We start from the raw sequence: 17,051 nt of genomic DNA on the forward strand, positions 1-17,051 counted from the left end.
GGGAGTGATCTCACTTGTTTCCCTTGAGTGGAGGGGAGTTGGTTTTGTAGTGCAGGTGGCCATTGTGGATTGGTCTAACAAAAACAAGCCAGGACTGTCTAATGAGGAGTCTGTCGTTAGGTATTATGGATTTAGTAGTCATGACGTTACTCACAATGTCTTCTCTTGCTTTGCCTTTCCTCTCTGCTCACTTTCTCCATCTCTCTCTCTGTCCCACAGAATGGAGTAGACCTTGAGGACCCCTGGTAGCAACCCAGCAGAACTGCCTGTTCCCACACCAGGACTCCTTTATACACAAGACATCTTTCATCACTTTCTTTCCCTTTTATTTTTCCTACGATACCAAGAGATCAATTGGACCATGAATGCAGATTTGAAACTCTCAACACACAACGCAAAGGATTGCAAACCATTTTAGATGTTTTTTAAAGGGGGGAAAAGGACGACTGCAATGGTAGTATAAAACATTTAAACAAAATCTATTCTAGAGAAATTAAGAGCGTTTTTCCCCTTGTTGCTTTTTTGTTGTTTTTGCGGATTGATGAAGAGCCTTAGCCTTAGTTGGGACATGTACACTCTGTGGTGCCTTTTTCCCCCAACGCTGTTAACTGACCTGGCCCCAGCCCTGCTTCTGGACACAAGGGGCCCTACAGGGGACTACCACTGGGTCAGGGAATCACTGGCCTGTGTCTGCCTGGCTGGACATTGCTACTGGGATCGCAGATAGACAAACGCAATGTGCAAACATGTGGACAGGAGTGTCTGATTGCATTACTTATGTGGAAGGGTTTGGAGACGGACTGCTGGTGCGGGAGGGTTTGGAGACGGACTGCTGGTGCGGGAGGGTTTGGAGACGGACTGCTGGTGCGGGAGGGTTTGGAGGCGGACTGCTGGTGCGGGAGGGTTTGGAGACGGACTGCTGGTGCGGGAGGGTTTGGAGGCGGACTGCTGGTGCGGGAGGGTTTGGAGGCGGACTGCTGGTGCGGGAGGGTTTGGAGGCGGACTGCTGGTGCGGGAGGGTTTGGAGGCGGACTGCTGGTGCGGGAGGGTTTGGAGACGGACTGCTGGTGCGGGAGGGTTTGGAGAAGGACTGCTGGTGCGGGAGGGTTTGGAGACGGACTGCTGGTGCGGGAGGGTTTGGAGACGGACTGCTGGTGCGGGAGGGTTTGGAGACGGACTGCTGGTGCGGGAGGGTTTGGAGACGGACTGCTGGTGCGGGAGGGTTTGGAGACGGACTGCTGGTGCGGGAGGGTTTGGAGACGGACTGCTGGTGCGGGAGGGTTTGGAGACGGACTGCTGGTGCGGGAGGGTTTGGAGACGGACTGCTGGTGCGGGAGGGTTTGGAGACGGACTGCTGGTGCGGGAGGGTTTGGAGACGGACTACTTTTTGCACCCTTTTTTCTTTTCTCTCCAACCAACAAAAAACCCACGGAGAGACAGCTAATGTTGAGACACTGCTTCAACCTGCAATCATGTCACTTCTCTGTCCATAACTTTTCTAGCCTGCTGTTGATCAAGAAAAATGGAAAATGTATATAAAATCTTGAATATTTTGATTTACGTAAACAAATGTAATCCATGGTGTCAGATATGGCCTACTGTGTGTAAATATGAGGAAGTTGCTGGTCTGGTGTCTTTGTTTCACTCCTAGAGGTCTTGGTTGACACATGGGGAGATGTCTGATATGATGTGACGTCTACACCTGGCTAAGGGGATTCTAACTGCCCACCAATGCTTCACTACTCATTTCTACTTGCATCTTTCTCCTTATTCATTTCTTATTTTCTGTCTTTCCTCAACCTCTCCTTAAAATACAGAAAGACTTGCAACACCTGGCCTTTTAATTTCTCTCAGACGATATTGTAGTGTTTTATTTTTTATTTTTTTATTTAGCAAATGTACATTTCTAGGCAATGAGTTCACCTTTTTGTATTTTCATTTTCAAATGCTGTGTAATAGTGTAATATGGTTGTTACCTTCTATTCTCAAAATGTCTATAAATTGGTTGTATAAAAAAAGTGTTAAAAGGAGAAGTCTAAGGATGATTTAGCGTGTCAGTGAGATTAGAGGGGTGAGGTGGATCCCTGCCTGGGCTTCTGATTTAACAATGATCTAGTATACAAGCCGTGGCTGCCATATGACCTTTAGGTACTTGCATGTTGTGTGTGGTTGTATTTTTACAATAACATTGGGGGGGGGGGGGTCATTACTCCTGGGAAATGGGTATGTTTAAGCTATAGCAGACACTGGGTTAAGGTGGTGGGGGGCTGCTTTGAATGTAATTCAACTTCACACTACACTGCTGAGCAGAGTAGGGGCTACAGACTCTTTCCTCCCCCTGGTCATTTGATGGCAAAACTTGCCTTGGCATTCAGTTTTCATTGTGTTTCATTGGAATATGTATAGATTGTCCCACATGGGATTATATTAATAAAATGTTTATTCTCCCTCAACTTCCTCCCCCGATCACTACTAACTATAACGATTGAAAAATTAGAATGATTCTGATGTTTTGGGGGCTGGATTTGATTTGAGTAATTTAGTGCCAATGTCATTCATCCTGATTTTCCTTTTATGTTTTTTGTATATCTACAAGTATTGATCTAAAGAAAGATCTAATTTCCACATTTTATTTATTCCAGATTTTAGCCTGTATTTGAGAATGGTATGAGATTATGATGATGTGTGTAGGCGTGGCAGCCCCGCTCCCTCTTCAGGGTCAGCTGAGTGACGAGGGTCGTGACGGGTTCAGGGGTCGATCCTGAGTTTTCACCATACCTCCTTGTACTGATAGTTCCCAGTATAACATTGTGATGTTTCGGACCATATCGTGAGAATAATCTTCAATAAAGGATGGATACATTTAGATGTCATTATTATACTCTCCGTGTTAACTTTCAGTCCTGCTGGGCGCTCGCACATACAGTCGTGGCCAAAAGTTTTGAGAATGACACAAATATTAATTTTCAAAGTCTGCTGCCTCAGTTTGTATATAGGTATAATACGTATAAATTGAAGGTAAAAGCAGAAGTGTTTATTAGTTTACTCCAATTGGGGGATCGGTGGTAGGGTTTACCCCAAAAATATGGGGGATTGGAAATGATGCAGACAATTACATTGGAAGCAACATTCTTTCCGCAATATTAAGCTGATCCACCCCTTAAAAAAATAAAAAGTCCCTCTTTGCCATGCAAATGAACTGAATCCCCAAAGAAGCATTTCCACTGCATTTCAGCCCTGCCACAAAAGGACCAGCTGACATCATGTCAGTGATTCTCTTGTTAACACAGGTGTGAGTGTTGACGAGGACAAGGCTGGAGATCACTCTGTCATGCTGATTGAGTTCGAATAACAGACTGGAAGCTTCAAAAGGAGGGTGGTGCTTGGAATCATTGATCTTCCTCTGTCAACCGTGGTTACCTGCAAGGAGACACGTGCCGTCATGATAGCTTTGAAGGCAAGGATATTGCTGCTAGTAAGATTGCACCTAAATCACTTTCTTAATCACTCTCAATCAGATATAGTAAAAACTGCAGATATTTCTCTCCGCCCCATGGCAAAATGAATTACAGGAAATTACTTCTAAACTTTTTTTCTCTCCGCTGTCAAGAGGGGGACCTAGAGGTCTTCACGGGTCCAGGTGCAACCAATATGCGCGATGCCCGGTCAGGTCTGAAATTCTAACTTGTCCCTCTGGTCTGGGTCAGGTCCTGTTTCATTGTCCACAGGTCTATGTAACTACAGCTGATAGACCCGACTGGAGAAAAGGTTAGTGGCGTTCCAATATGGCATCTGGAGTATGGGCGAGTGGGTGTGTCAATCACTCAATAGGTTCAACTGTTTTGACAACATTATTTTCTAATGTTTCTTACCATGCAACTACCGTACAATGAGCTACTGTACCACAAGAGTTTGTACTATTGTTCTGAACCAGAGGATGATTCAGTCGTATTTCACTGTTAGTTTTACACAAATACTTTGTAAATGTCCAGTTGTAAAACTGACAATTGTTTATTTTTGATTAAAAGTACTGATGTTGGGTGTACTGTTGCTAAATGTGCTTACTGTGACTCACCCCGATACTAGGTAGCTCCTTCCCACGCCGTTGCCGGACAATAGTGATTGTCAAGCGGGTGCGACGGGCACTGTGTCCCGATGTTGCTGTTCATGCCCTCCCCATTGAGTAGACTGTATGATGCATGCACAAGGAGACGTCTAGATGGTTATCAATGTTGGTTATTTCTTGTGTAGGCTGCTATCCTACTTGAAATAAAATCATGGGAGGTGAAAAAATGGCCACCGTAGCTACTGCCGGCGACACGACCATGATGTATGACGGTCAGGTCTCAGGTCGGTAGGCATGTCCATACAACACCGGTGCACTGGTCGCCGACTTATCGACTCGTCATGCAGCCCAATCAGCCACGCAAAAACGGTCTTGAAGTGACAACAAATCTGCCCAATTAGCTGATTCGCTTTCCATACATCACAATATTGGGCTGCAGCTACCCTTTGTTGCCCGAATGTGTCATTGGTCCAATCAGGTCTGGTATGGGTCGGTCTAGGTTGAGTTGTCCTCGGGTCCATTCGTGTTTGGGTCTGACTGACCTCTGGTCCGTTTGGGTCTGACTCCCACTTTGTGGACCTGTGAAGACCTCTAGGGGGGCAGCTAAAATGTTTTGCTTGCAAGGTGGCTAGGGCTGGCTTAGACTGCATATGTGGGTGTGCAGACCCGTGAGCCACTGCAGCCCATCATGTTGAGTTCTGTATTTTTGTGGCCCCCACCCCCATCAGTTGCCCATCCCTGATCTAGAGATATCACTCACCGTTATAATTGTATGATTCTAGGGAAATGTGACTGCACTCTTCATTCTTCAAATGTTAACTCAATGTATTCACACCAACCAATAGAGCAAGAAGAGTCTCTGGCCATGCGTTTACAACTCTCCGAGAGAGAAAGAGGGGTGGGGGTGGAGGGCGGTTGTACTATGGACCCTGTGACTAGTACTACCTTGATACGACAATGAGTCAATTTCTCTCGATAAAGGATTTAGGGATAGACAGACACAGTACCAGTCAAAAGTATATACTACGTTCAAAAGTTTGGGGTCACTTAGAAATTTCCTTATTTTTTAAAGAAAACTATAGCATGGAATAGCCTTAATTTCTCAGAACAAGAATAGACCGATGAGTTTCAGAAGAAAGGTTTGTTTTTGGTCATTATGAGCCTGTAATCGAACCCACAAACGCTGATGCTCCAGATACTCAACTAGACGAAAGAAGACCTGTTTTATTGCTTCTTTAATCAGAACAACAGTTTTCAGCTCTGCTAACATAATTGCAAAAGGGTTTTCTAGTCTTTTTAAAATGATAAACTTGGATTAGCTAACATAACGTAACATTGGAACACAGGAGTGATGGTTGCTGATAATGGGCCTCTGTACGCCTATGTAGATATTCCATAAAGAATCTGCCGTTTCTAGCTACAATAGTCATTTACAACATTAAATGTCTACGCTGTATTTCTGATCAATTTGATGTTATTTTAAATGGACAAAAAAATAGATTTTCTTTCAAATACAGTGACCCCAAACTTTTGAACGGTAGTATATACATATATTTATAAGGAAGAGAAGCTTAGGCCTAACCCCATAGAGAGAGAGATAACGGTGGCATGCTACGGCACCAATTCGTAGATTTTCGATCAGAATATTTTCTATAAAGATAAGCATTATTGGAGTAACTCTGTTTCAGGCCTACTAATCTTCCTCACCTCAAGTTCAACTGTCAGGTGTGTGTGTGTGTGTGTGTGTGTATATATATACTACCGCCGGGCGCACTGCTTTTATATCATTTGCCTGCTAAAGCTTAATAATAGCCGCAACATACCTTCACAAACGTTTCTAAACTTTATTAGCGGAAAAAAACGCACTACGCTCTCCTGTGCCCCCCCCCCCCCAAAAAAAACACACAACCCTCCCCTATTTTGGACACCCCTTCCCCCCCCAGTAAATGTCGATATGTCCCTTATGTTTGAGGTGAAACAGTTTTCATGGGCACATAAATATAAAATAATAAATGCAATTGAAAAATCGAATACTTCTAACTGAAAGAGTCACCTTACCTTGATACTTAACCCAAATTGATACTGTCATTAACGTGCATACTACTTGTTGGATGCGCATTTGTTGTCGAGCTGTGTAGTTATACCATGATATTTTCACACGTCACCATCTGATCCAGGAAGGAATTTTCTGAATGACAGTCAAGTGACGAACAGCTGTTGTGATAGCACATGCAATGCAACAACAACTCAAGTGCTCGAAAAAAGATTTTTGCGAGGAACGGCCAGAATATCTTGTCGTCTCATTCGTTATGCAGGTGAATACAGTTCTGCCTGGATCCACGTTGGATCTAATATCCCTTGCTAATTGAGGTCGATCGTCTGTCTCCTTAGATTTAACAGAGAAAGCAGCAAGGTAATGAGTCATATTTTCGTGCCTCGGATTGGACATCGAGTCTACTGTGCGCAAGTGTGTAGGATAGGCTATTGCGCAAAACCAACGCTCTTCCTATTAATTATTCTGGATATAAGGACAACAAATGACATAGCCCAGTGGGCTTACTCACACTATGATCTGGGGCCTGTTGCACAAAAGTAGAATTAAGACATCCGGGATAAATGACTCAGCTGAGCTCAATGAAGCCAAAACATGTGCGTCCAGGCTTAATTGGTTGCACAAAGACCAAGCCAGGATGAGCAGACACGGATTCATTAAGCCAGGTGAAACCAATCCTGGATAGGTGCGCGCTCACGGCTCACTCAAATAGACCCCGCCACAGATCACAGATTAACTGATTTACCATGGCAACTAGAGCCGCGTACTTTTCCCCGTCGGAAGCACAAATCCTCATGGAGGCATACGAGGAGGTAAAAGATATAATTAAGAAGAAAGGCAACATCGCCACAGTGATAAAGCAAAGAGAAAAAGCGTGGCAAAGTATTGCAGACCGCCTGAATGCGTAAGTAGTGCACAATTACACACTCACCGCTCCGCTGAAACATCACAATTACAATTCAAATATTTAATTCACATCTCCAAAAATGCAGTTGTACTGTAATTATGAAACGGTTAAATTTTTAATTGAAATGCACTGCAGATATGAGTGAAATTGTGTAAAGTAACTCCATCACACTGTATAAAGCTATGATAAATTTTTTGATATTTTTACTGAAAACAAGACAAAAATACCAAGTAATTTTTTGCAGTGTGACTCCATTAAATATGTGTGTGTGTGTGTGTGTGTGTGTGTGTGTGTGTGTGTGTGTGTGTGTAGATTAAACATGAACGGGCCAAAACGGACATGGCAGCAGGTCAAAATCAAATACAAGAACATTCTGCAGAATGGTATGGTCCCTGACTAATATTTAACAAAGCACAAGCATATATTGTACCCAGACGGTGCCTGCTCACACATTGTCTGTACTGTTTTAGCAGTGAAAAAGAATACCCACAGACAAGGCACGGGTGGTGGGTCACCAAAGGCTGACCTTACCCCAGCAGAGGACATGGCCTTGGAGCTAAATAAAGGCAGGCCCGTCTTAGAGGGGATCCCTGGGGGGAAAGAGACGAGCATAGGTTCCTCCCAAGATGCCACCCGCTTCATTCAAGGTATGTCCTTCCATCTCTACATGGGATACAACCACATTCATATTGAATCAATTTGGACTGTCTGACTTTGGTTTACCTATTGCCTTGCAGTGTCTGGCAGCACTGTGTTCCTGTTAGAGCCACCAGCACAAGCACCAGACGATGCTGATCCAGTGAGTACTCCATCAAAGGCATACTGTAGGCCTGGCATGTCTTGTCTACTAGCTTCAATATGAATCCGATTAAATGTGATAGGGTGAAGGCCCCAGTGCAGCAGCAACAGCACATGATGGAGACGATGATGAGGAGGAGACCATCTCTCTGGATTCCAGAAGGCATGAGGTATCATGTTAAGACTGTGAAAGTACTATTTACTCTACAATGGTGAGGAGTCCTCATCAAAATCAAAAAATCTAATTTCTTTTACAGGACCCAGATGCTATACAGTGGGAAAACCAGCCTGGCAACATAGTGCGTATTAATAAAAGGACACCACATCCTGCCAAATTCCAGCTGCGCTAATTGTATTGTGTTCACAGAGCTCACAAGCTATCAGAAAGTTGTATGGCAACCACCTCCGGCGCCAAATAGAACTGGCAGACATAGACATTCAGTACAAGAAGAAAAAGATGGAAAATCTTGCACTGGAGTCCGAAATAAAAAAGAGGACAATTAGGAAACTGGACCTTGAAATAAAAAAACTTGAGAGGGAGGTGAGATATGCCTTCAATGTACACTGTATGCTAACTGTAACACAAATGTATTAATCATTATTTTTCTTTTTCTCACTTGTGCTGAGGAGAGCCTTCAGGCGAGAAAGGGTCTTCAGGGACCGGTTGGACCCACTGGCCTTCCCTGATGACCATCTATATGAAAGATACAGGTTTTCTGCAGATGGCATCAGGTATCTATGCAGACTACTGGGTCCCAGGATTAAGCACCGCACTGCACGGAGCCATGCACTGAGTGTGGAGCAAATGGTTTGTGTGGCCTTGCGCTTTTTTGCTAGTGGAGCCTTCCTGTACTCAGTGGGGGATGCAGAACAGCTGAACAAGGCCACAATTTGCCGCACAATAAGGAGTGTGTGTCTGGCTATCAAAGCATTAGCAGATGTCTTCATCTCCTTCCCTGGCCACAGAAGACTCTGTGACATCAAAGAGGAGTTCTATAGGATTGCAGGTAAGAGGATCTACAAATTACAGGACAACTGTTAACACATAGTAGGATACTCATTACTTTGTGTGACAGGTTTCCCCAATGTCATTGGTGCAGTGGACTGCACACACATAAGGATAAAAGCCCCCTCAGGTGCCCATGAGGCCGATTTTGTGAATAGGAAATCCTTTCACAGCATTAATGTTCAGGTGAACATAACTTTTTGATATTGTCCATTGACGAACACTCTGCATTGCCAGTGATGTGCATTGATTGGTGTAATATTCCTCATCTTATGATTTCAGATGGTCTGCAATGCTGACTGTGTGATCAGCAATGTTGTGGCAAAATGGCCTGGCTCAGTCCATGACTCCAGAATCTTTCGGGCCTCTGAAATCTATCAGTGCCTATCACAAGGTAAGCCACACAACCCCTATTTATAACCATCATGGCTGTGTCAAGAATATCACTGTGTTTATGAGGTAGTAATGATGAGATTTTGTGTTGACAGGTGAATTCTCTGGTGTGTTGCTGGGAGACAGGGGGTATGGCTGCCAGCCTTTTCTCCTGACACCTTTCACAGACCCCCAGGAAGCACAGCAGGCCTACAACCATGCCCATGCCAGGACCAGGGCCAGAGTTGAAATGACCTTTGGCCTCCTGAAGGCACGCTTTCACTGCCTTCACAAATTAAGGGTCAGCCCTGTTAGGGCATGTGATATTACTGTGGCTTGTGCTGTCCTCCACAATGTGGCCTGCCTGAGGAAGGAGAGGGCCCCCAGAGTGCCACCAGCCATGGACTGGGACAATCCGGCAATCTTCCCTGATGACGACAGTGGTCGGCTGCTGAGGGACCAATATGTGTTGAATTATTTTAGTTAGTATGTGTGCTTTCAATTTTGGTTAAATATGTCCTGCGGTGGCAGAGGAATTTGGGTTTTTTTGGGTTCGTTTTTTGACGAATTTGGCCTCTTATGATGTTTGTGCGGTATACTGTGTGTAATACAAGGCTGCAGGGAGGCTACTGCATCCATTCATTTGTCTGTTCAGTTGATGTGTATGGATTTGTCCTGCATTTATTTTAGTGTGCAGACATGCAGGGTGTGTTATATACAGACCTTTGAATGTGTATGTATCATTTTGTATAATATGCTTGGATTCTGTGCTTTCCATCTTGTAGAGTCACTGTGACTTCAGTTTCGAAAGGAGCTGATGGTTTACCTGCTTTGTTTTGTCCTTATTCAATAAAGGAACATAATGTTACACATTGTGTTTTTATATTCATATGGAATGTGTATTTGTTTATATGACAGAGTACTAGGGCCACACTGAAGAAAAAGGATAAAGTCATAAATTTATGAGGCTGGTTCTTTCTGCAGAAAAGCTACATATTGTTTTTACAGTTTTGATACTTATGACAATGTGATACTTAATATTCTGGCACATCAGCATGTCTTTGTTTATGAAACCATACTGAAGTACAATTTCACGAAATGCCCCACATCTGTCATTTTAACAACTGTCCTCCTTTAAAACAACTGGTTACAATATTATGACTTGTGTTTTTTTCCCCTCTGTGGCCCTAATATTCTATCATTTTATATATAGCCTTATAGTCTATGGGAAACTGTAAATTATCTAATGATAGCAACATCATCTAAAAATCATTTTTTATCCAAAATCATTGAAATTAATGATCACAAACGTTTAAATAATAACAGTGGGTCTAGTTATATGTGATAACAATGTATAGTGAGCAGTGAAATAACTATTGGTTTCCATTTGTGGTGACTGCTGACTGACATTAGGGATGAGATTAAATAGATCCTGGAATTTAGCCTGGTCTGGAGCAGGCTAGCTCCACAGAATAAATCTCCATGGTAATTTATACCATAACATATCCTCCTGCCCCCTATCCATCTTTAGTGCAACCGGATTACGGATCAATTGAGCCAGGATCACCAAGATATCCTGGCTTAATCCCTTATCCTAGTTTTGTGCAACAGGCCCCTGGTCAGTCTGTTTCGTGGAAACAGCAGGTGTTCATAATATTTTGTGTACACACAGCATATATGGGTCTTCCTATAAATAAATGGGACCAATGTGTGAAATTTGGATCAACATTTCAAAATGGTTGTACCAAAAACAAAAACAAAAATAATCTAGCACTTCAATTTCTAAACTCCAAATTCAAGCAGGCTACTTCAAGCCCCTTGTATTGTGTAACATGGAAAACAATGTATGTCATGTTATTTCATTACCAGGGGCCTGTTGCACAAAACTAGGATAAGGGATTAAGCCAGGATATCTTGGTGATCCTGGCTCAATTGATCCGTAATCCGGTTGCACTAAAGATGGATAGGGGGCAGGAGGATATGTTATGGTATAAATTACCATGGAGATTTATTCTGTGGAGCTAGCCTGCTCCAGACCAGGCTAAATTCCAGGATCTATTTAATCTCATCCCTAATGTCAGTCAGCAGTCACCACAAATGGGAACCAATAGTTATTTCACTGCTCACTATACATTGTTATCACATATAACTAGACCCACTGTTATTATTTAAACGTTTGTGATCATTAATTTCAATGATTTTGGATAAAAAATGATTTTTAGATGATGTTGCTATCATTAGATAATTTACAGTTTCCCATAGACTATAAGGCTATATATAAAATGATAGAATATTAGGGCCACAGAGGGGAAAAAAACACAAGTCATAATATTGTAACCAGTTGTTTTAAAGGAGGACAGTTGTTAAAATGACAGATGTGGGGCATTTCGTGAAATTGTACTTCAGTATGGTTTCATAAACAAAGACATGCTGATGTGCCAGAATATTAAGTATCACATTGTCATAAGTATCAAAACTGTAAAAACAATATGTAGCTTTTCTGCAGAAAGAACCAGCCTCATAAATTTATGACTTTATCCTTTTTCTTCAGTGTGGCCCTAGTACTCTGTCATATAAACAAATACACATTCCATATGAATATAAAAACACAATGTGTAACATTATGTTCCTTTATTGAATAAGGACAAAACAAAGCAGGTAAACCATCAGCTCCTTTCGAAACTGAAGTCACAGTGACTCTACAAGATGGAAAGCACAGAATCCAAGCATATTATACAAAATGATACATACACATTCAAAGGTCTGTATATAACACACCCTGCATGTCTGCACACTAAAATAAATGCAGGACAAATCCATACACATCAACTGAACAGACAAATGAATGGATGCAGTAGCCTCCCTGCAGCCTTGTATTACACACAGTATACCGCACAAACATCATAAGAGGCCAAATTCGTCAAAAAACGAACCCAAAAAAACCCAAATTCCTCTGCCACCGCAGGACATATTTAACCAAAATTGAAAGCACACATACTAACTAAAATAATTCAACACATATTGGTCCCTCAGCAGCCGACCACTGTCGTCATCAGGGAAGATTGCCGGATTGTCCCAGTCCATGGCTGGTGGCACTCTGGGGGCCCTCTCCTTCCTCAGGCAGGCCACATTGTGGAGGACAGCACAAGCCACAGTAATATCACATGCCCTAACAGGGCTGACCCTTAATTTGTGAAGGCAGTGAAAGCGTGCCTTCAGGAGGCCAAAGGTCATTTCAACTCTGGCCCTGGTCCTGGCATGGGCATGGTTGTAGGCCTGCTGTGCTTCCTGGGGGTCTGTGAAAGGTGTCAGGAGAAAAGGCTGGCAGCCATACCCCCTGTCTCCCAGCAACACACCAGAGAATTCACCTGTCAACACAAAATCTCATCATTACTACCTCATAAACACAGTGATATTCTTGACACAGCCATGATGGTTATAAATAGGGGTTGTGTGGCTTACCTTGTGATAGGCACTGATAGATTTCAGAGGCCCGAAAGATTCTGGAGTCATGGACTGAGCCAGGCCATTTTGCCACAACATTGCTGATCACACAGTCAGCATTGCAGACCATCTGAAATCATAAGATGAGGAATATTACACCAATCAATGCACATCACTGGCAATGCAGAGTGTTCGTCAATGGACAATATCAAAAAGTTATGTTCACCTGAACATTAATGCTGTGAAAGGATTTCCTATTCACAAAATCGGCCTCATGGGCACCTGAGGGGGCTTTTATCCTTATGTGTGTGCAGTCCACTGCACCAATGACATTGGGGAAACCTGTCACACAAAGTAATGAGTATCCTACTATGTGTTAACAGTTGTCCTGTAATTTGTAGATCCTCTTACCTGCAATCCTATAGAACTCCTCTTTGATGTCACAGAGTCTTCTGTGGCCAGGGAAGGAGATGAAGACATCTGCTAATGCTTTGATAGCCAGACACACACTCCTTATTGTGCGGCAAATTGTGGCCTTGTTCAGCTGTTCTGCATCCCCCACTGAGTACAGGAAGGCTCCACTAGCAAAAAAGCGCAAGGCCACACAAACCATTTGCTCCACACTCAGTGCATGGCTCCGTGCAGTGCGGTGCTTAATCCTGGGACCCAGTAGTCTGCATAGATACCTGATGCCATCTGCAGAAAACCTGTATCTTTCATATAGATGGTCATCAGGGAAGGCCAGTGGGTCCAACCGGTCCCTGAAGACCCTTTCTCGCCTGAAGGCTCTCCTCAGCACAAGTGCTTCTTCATCCACCACATCTCGCACGAATGGGCATGCCATTGTCAGAGCAGAAAGGAACACACAATTTTGGGCCTTCATATAGGCTAGTGGCCACACCTGGTGCTGGGGGGGTGGGCAAAAGAGGGCGATGCCTTATAACGATGACTTGGTTGTACTGATTGCTGGGAAAATAAAAAAAACCTTAGAAAGATGCCACCGTCCTGTGTGCTCACAATAAGAGCTCATATGTCATGGCTCACTTGACTTTACGAGAATATACCTAATTTTTATTTTGAGCTGTGTCATCTTCTTGGAGCTGGGGGAGGAAAGAAAAATAATGATTAATACATTTGTGTTACAGTTAGCATACAGTGTACATTGAAGGCATATCTCACCTCCCTCTCAAGTTTTTTTATTTCAAGGTCCAGTTTCCTAATTGTCCTCTTTTTTATTTCGGACTCCAGTGCAAGATTTTCCATCTTTTTCTTCTTGTACTGAATGTCTATGTCTGCCAGTTCTATTTGGCGCCGGAGGTGGTTGCCATACAACTTTCTGATAGCTTGTGAGCTCTGTGAACACAATACAATTAGCGCAGCTGGAATTTGGCAGGATGTGGTGTCCTTTTATTAATACGCACTATGTTGCCAGGCTGGTTTTCCCACTGTATAGCATCTGGGTCCTGTAAAAGAAATTAGATTTTTTGATTTTGATGAGGACTCCTCACCATTGTAGAGTAAATAGTACTTTCACAGTCTTAACATGATACCTCATGCCTTCTGGAATCCAGAGAGATGGTCTCCTCCTCATCATCGTCTCCATCATGTGCTGTTGCTGCTGCACTGGGGCCTTCACCCTATCACATTTAATCGGATTCATATTGAAGCTAGTAGACAAGACATGCCAGGCCTACAGTATGCCTTTGATGGAGTACTCACTGGATCAGCATCGTCTGGTGCTTGTGCTGGTGGCTCTAACAGGAACACAGTGCTGCCAGACACTGCAAGGCAATAGGTAAACCAAAGTCAGACAGTCCAAATTGATTCAATATGAATGTGGTTGTATCCCATGTAGAGATGGAAGGACATACCTTGAATGAAGCGGGTGGCATCTTGGGAGGAACCTATGCTCGTCTCTTTCCCCCCAGGGATCCCCTCTAAGACGGGCCTGCCTTTATTTAGCTCCAAGGCCATGTCCTCTGCTGGGGTAAGGTCAGCCTTTGGTGACCCACCACCCGTGCCTTGTCTGTGGGTATTCTTTTTCACTGCTAAAACAGTACAGACAATGTGTGAGCAGGCACCTTCTGGGTACAATATATGCTTGTGCTTTGTTAAATATTAGTCAGGGACCATACCATTCTGCAGAATGTTCTTGTATTTGATTTTGACCTGCTGCCATGTCCGTTTTGGCCCGTTCATGTTTAATCTACACACACACACACACACACACACACACACACACACACACACACATTTAATGGAGTCACACTGCAAAAAATTACTTGGTATTTTTGTCTTGTTTTCAGTAAAAATATCAAAAAATGTATCATAGCTTTATACAGTGTGATGGAGTTACTTTACACAATTTCACTCATATCTGCAGTGCATTTCAATTAAAAATTTAACCGTTTCATAATTACAGTACAACTGCATTTTTGGAGATGTGAATTAAATATTTGAATTGTAATTGTGATGTTTCAGCGGAGCGGTGAGTGTGTAATTGTGCACTACTTACGCATTCAGGCGGTCTGCAATACTTTGCCACGCTTTTTCTCTTTGCTTTATCACTGTGGCGGTGTTGCCTTTCTTCTTAATTATATCTTTTACCTCCTCGTATGCCTCCATGAGGATTTGTGCTTCCGACGGGGAAAAGTACGCGGCTCTAGTTGCCATGGTAAATCAGTTAATCTGTGATCTGTGGCGGGGTCTATTTGAGTGAGCCGTGAGCGCGCACCTATCCAGGATTGGTTTCACCTGGCTTAATGAATCCGTGTCTGCTCATCCTGGCTTGGTCTTTGTGCAACCAATTAAGCCTGGACGCACATGTTTTGGCTTCATTGAGCTCAGCTGAGTCATTTATCCCGGATGTCTTAATTCTACTTTTGTGCAACAGGCCCCAGGTGAATCCAGGTGAAAGCTATGATCCCTTATCATGACACTTGTTAAATCCACTTCAGTCACAAATTGAGGCTGTTCTGAGGGCACCTTTCAAACTCATCAAAACAATCCAGGTCCTCTCCTAATGGTCATCAAGTAAACAACAGTGGAGTCTCCACAGCCTTCACCAAAGTGATGCAACAGTTGCCGTGGTTATTGATGTTTACTCCTCTGCTTTAGTGGCCAGGTTACTCATTATCGCTAAGTGGTTACCATGGTTAAGCTTTTACAACTGGACACACAGAGTCATAGAGCCCAAAGTGCAGGAGACGGACAGGGACCATGAGCAACCAGTGGATGTGTCTGTGTTTCATCTACTGATGAGTGACTAGTTGTGTAAAAGTACATCTGTGGTCCTTTGTTATGAAACCGAGTGGACATTATACTGGACATGACATGAGTTACAAACAAATACATTCATGTTGAAATAACTTTGTATGAGCTACACTGAGTGGACAAAACATTAGGAACACCCTTCTAGCATTGAGTTGCACCCCCCCCCCCTTCTTTTTGCCCTCAGAACAGCCTCAAGTCGTCGGGGAAAGGACTCTACAAGGTGTCGAAAGCATTCCACAGGGATGCTGGCCCATGTTAATTCCAATGCTTCCCACAGTTGTGTCAAGTTGGTTGGATGTCCTATGGGTGGTGGACCATTCTTGATACACACGGGAAACTGTTGCACGTGGAGAAACCCAGCAGCGTTGCAGTTCTTGACACAAACCGATGCGCCTGGCACCTACTACCATACCCCGTTCAAAGGAACTTAAATATTTTGTCTTGTCCATTCACCCTCTAAATGGCACACATACACAATCCATGTCTCAAGGCTAAAAAATCCTTCTTTAAGCTATAACCTCCCCTTCATCTACACTGATTAATTGAAGTGGATTTAACAAGTGACATCAGTAGGGATCATAGCTTTCACCTGAATTCACCTGGTCAGTCTATCATGGAAAGAGCAGGTGTCCTTAATGTTTTGTATAAAACAAAAAGTTATCCTCCTCCATTCCTTCTACCTCCACCTGTTGTTGGTCTTCTGCTGGTCCAGGTCCAGCTCTGTGTGGAGAAAGGCCAGCTGTCGAGCACTGAGTGGGGAGGGATGGAGACAGGAGTGGGCTGTCAGGCCAGCCTGAGAACACCACTATATACTAATGTTATCCTGTAATCTGAGTCCACAGTGCCATATCAACACTGCCAATCTCTGTTTGCAACTCCTGGGTCGGCAGGTTAGAGGGATTCTTATCACAGTTCTGGTGTTTATGTAGCTATGGCGATTAAGGCTTCTTCATGGTGTAGCATAATAGTAACCTATTCCCTGTGTAGTGTTCTACAATCTACATTGCACTACTGTATATACTAACTAGAGCACTATATAGAGAATAGGGTGCCACTTCAGATTTGCTCAGACTGATTATGGGTCAGAGAGTCACCATGATGGATGTTACATGACTTGATCTGATCTCAGTCA

General features: G+C 43.4%; 4 protein-coding genes and 1 long non-coding RNA gene across 17 annotated transcripts in view; 2 read left to right on the top strand and 3 right to left on the bottom strand.

Annotated features, from left to right (window-relative positions):
- Window positions 1–2,873, top strand: part of LOC139571441 (protein phosphatase 1B-like) — a 46,672-nt gene extending 43,799 nt beyond the window's left edge. For all 4 annotated transcript variants that reach the window (XM_071394319.1, XM_071394320.1, XM_071394318.1 and 1 more), the window contains one exon: window positions 220–2,873. In XM_071394319.1, the coding sequence (XP_071250420.1) occupies window positions 220–249 (30 nt within the window). In that variant the 3' untranslated portion in view covers window positions 250–2,873. The remainder of the gene's footprint in view (window positions 1–219) is intronic.
- Window positions 776–1,759, bottom strand: LOC139569858 (uncharacterized). Its single transcript, XM_071391183.1, has 2 exons — window positions 1,754–1,759; window positions 776–1,354 (listed from the first exon to the last, which is right to left on the bottom strand). Exons 1-2 carry the CDS (start codon window positions 1,757–1,759, stop codon window positions 776–778), a joined length of 585 nt encoding a protein of 194 aa, XP_071247284.1.
- Window positions 2,874–3,012: 139 nt separating the features above from the next.
- Window positions 3,013–6,639, bottom strand: LOC139571444 (uncharacterized). Its single transcript, XR_011674297.1, has 2 exons — window positions 6,125–6,639; window positions 3,013–3,420 (listed from the first exon to the last, which is right to left on the bottom strand). It is a non-coding gene; the product is annotated as an uncharacterized lncRNA (long non-coding RNA).
- Window positions 6,640–7,300: 661 nt separating this feature from the next.
- LOC139571442 (uncharacterized) lies at window positions 7,301–10,091 on the top strand. 2 transcript variants are annotated; one of them, XM_071394321.1, is made up of 8 exons: window positions 7,301–7,409; window positions 7,497–7,673; window positions 7,764–7,825; window positions 7,908–7,994; window positions 8,082–8,123; window positions 8,192–8,831; window positions 9,113–9,224; window positions 9,319–10,091. In XM_071394321.1, exons 1-6 carry the CDS (start codon window positions 7,346–7,348, stop codon window positions 8,417–8,419), a joined length of 660 nt encoding a protein of 219 aa, XP_071250422.1. In that variant the 5' UTR covers window positions 7,301–7,345; the 3' UTR covers window positions 8,420–8,831; window positions 9,113–9,224; window positions 9,319–10,091. The 2 variants fall into 2 exon arrangements, with proteins under 2 accessions (XP_071250422.1, XP_071250423.1); XM_071394322.1 differs by having other exon boundaries at window positions 8,082–8,831.
- A 1,706-nt stretch (window positions 10,092–11,797) lies between these two features.
- LOC139571445 (putative nuclease HARBI1) lies at window positions 11,798–15,545 on the bottom strand. 9 transcript variants are annotated; one of them, XM_071394331.1, is made up of 10 exons: window positions 14,782–15,545; window positions 14,518–14,694; window positions 14,366–14,427; window positions 14,197–14,283; window positions 14,068–14,109; window positions 13,826–13,999; window positions 13,711–13,746; window positions 13,058–13,612; window positions 12,665–12,776; window positions 11,798–12,570 (listed from the first exon to the last, which is right to left on the bottom strand). In XM_071394331.1, exons 1-7 carry the CDS (start codon window positions 14,843–14,845, stop codon window positions 13,711–13,713), a joined length of 642 nt encoding a protein of 213 aa, XP_071250432.1. In that variant the 5' UTR covers window positions 14,846–15,545; the 3' UTR covers window positions 11,798–12,570; window positions 12,665–12,776; window positions 13,058–13,612. The 9 variants fall into 9 exon arrangements, with proteins under 9 accessions (XP_071250432.1, XP_071250425.1, XP_071250431.1 ...); XM_071394324.1 differs by adding an exon at window positions 12,873–12,988 and having other exon boundaries at window positions 13,826–14,109; XM_071394330.1 differs by having other exon boundaries at window positions 13,711–13,999.
- Between the last annotated feature and the right edge of the window lie 1,506 nt (window positions 15,546–17,051).

This window comes from Salvelinus alpinus, chromosome 3, assembly GCF_045679555.1.
Source record: "Salvelinus alpinus chromosome 3, SLU_Salpinus.1, whole genome shotgun sequence".
Classification (NCBI taxonomy): domain Eukaryota; kingdom Metazoa; phylum Chordata; class Actinopteri; order Salmoniformes; family Salmonidae; genus Salvelinus; species Salvelinus alpinus.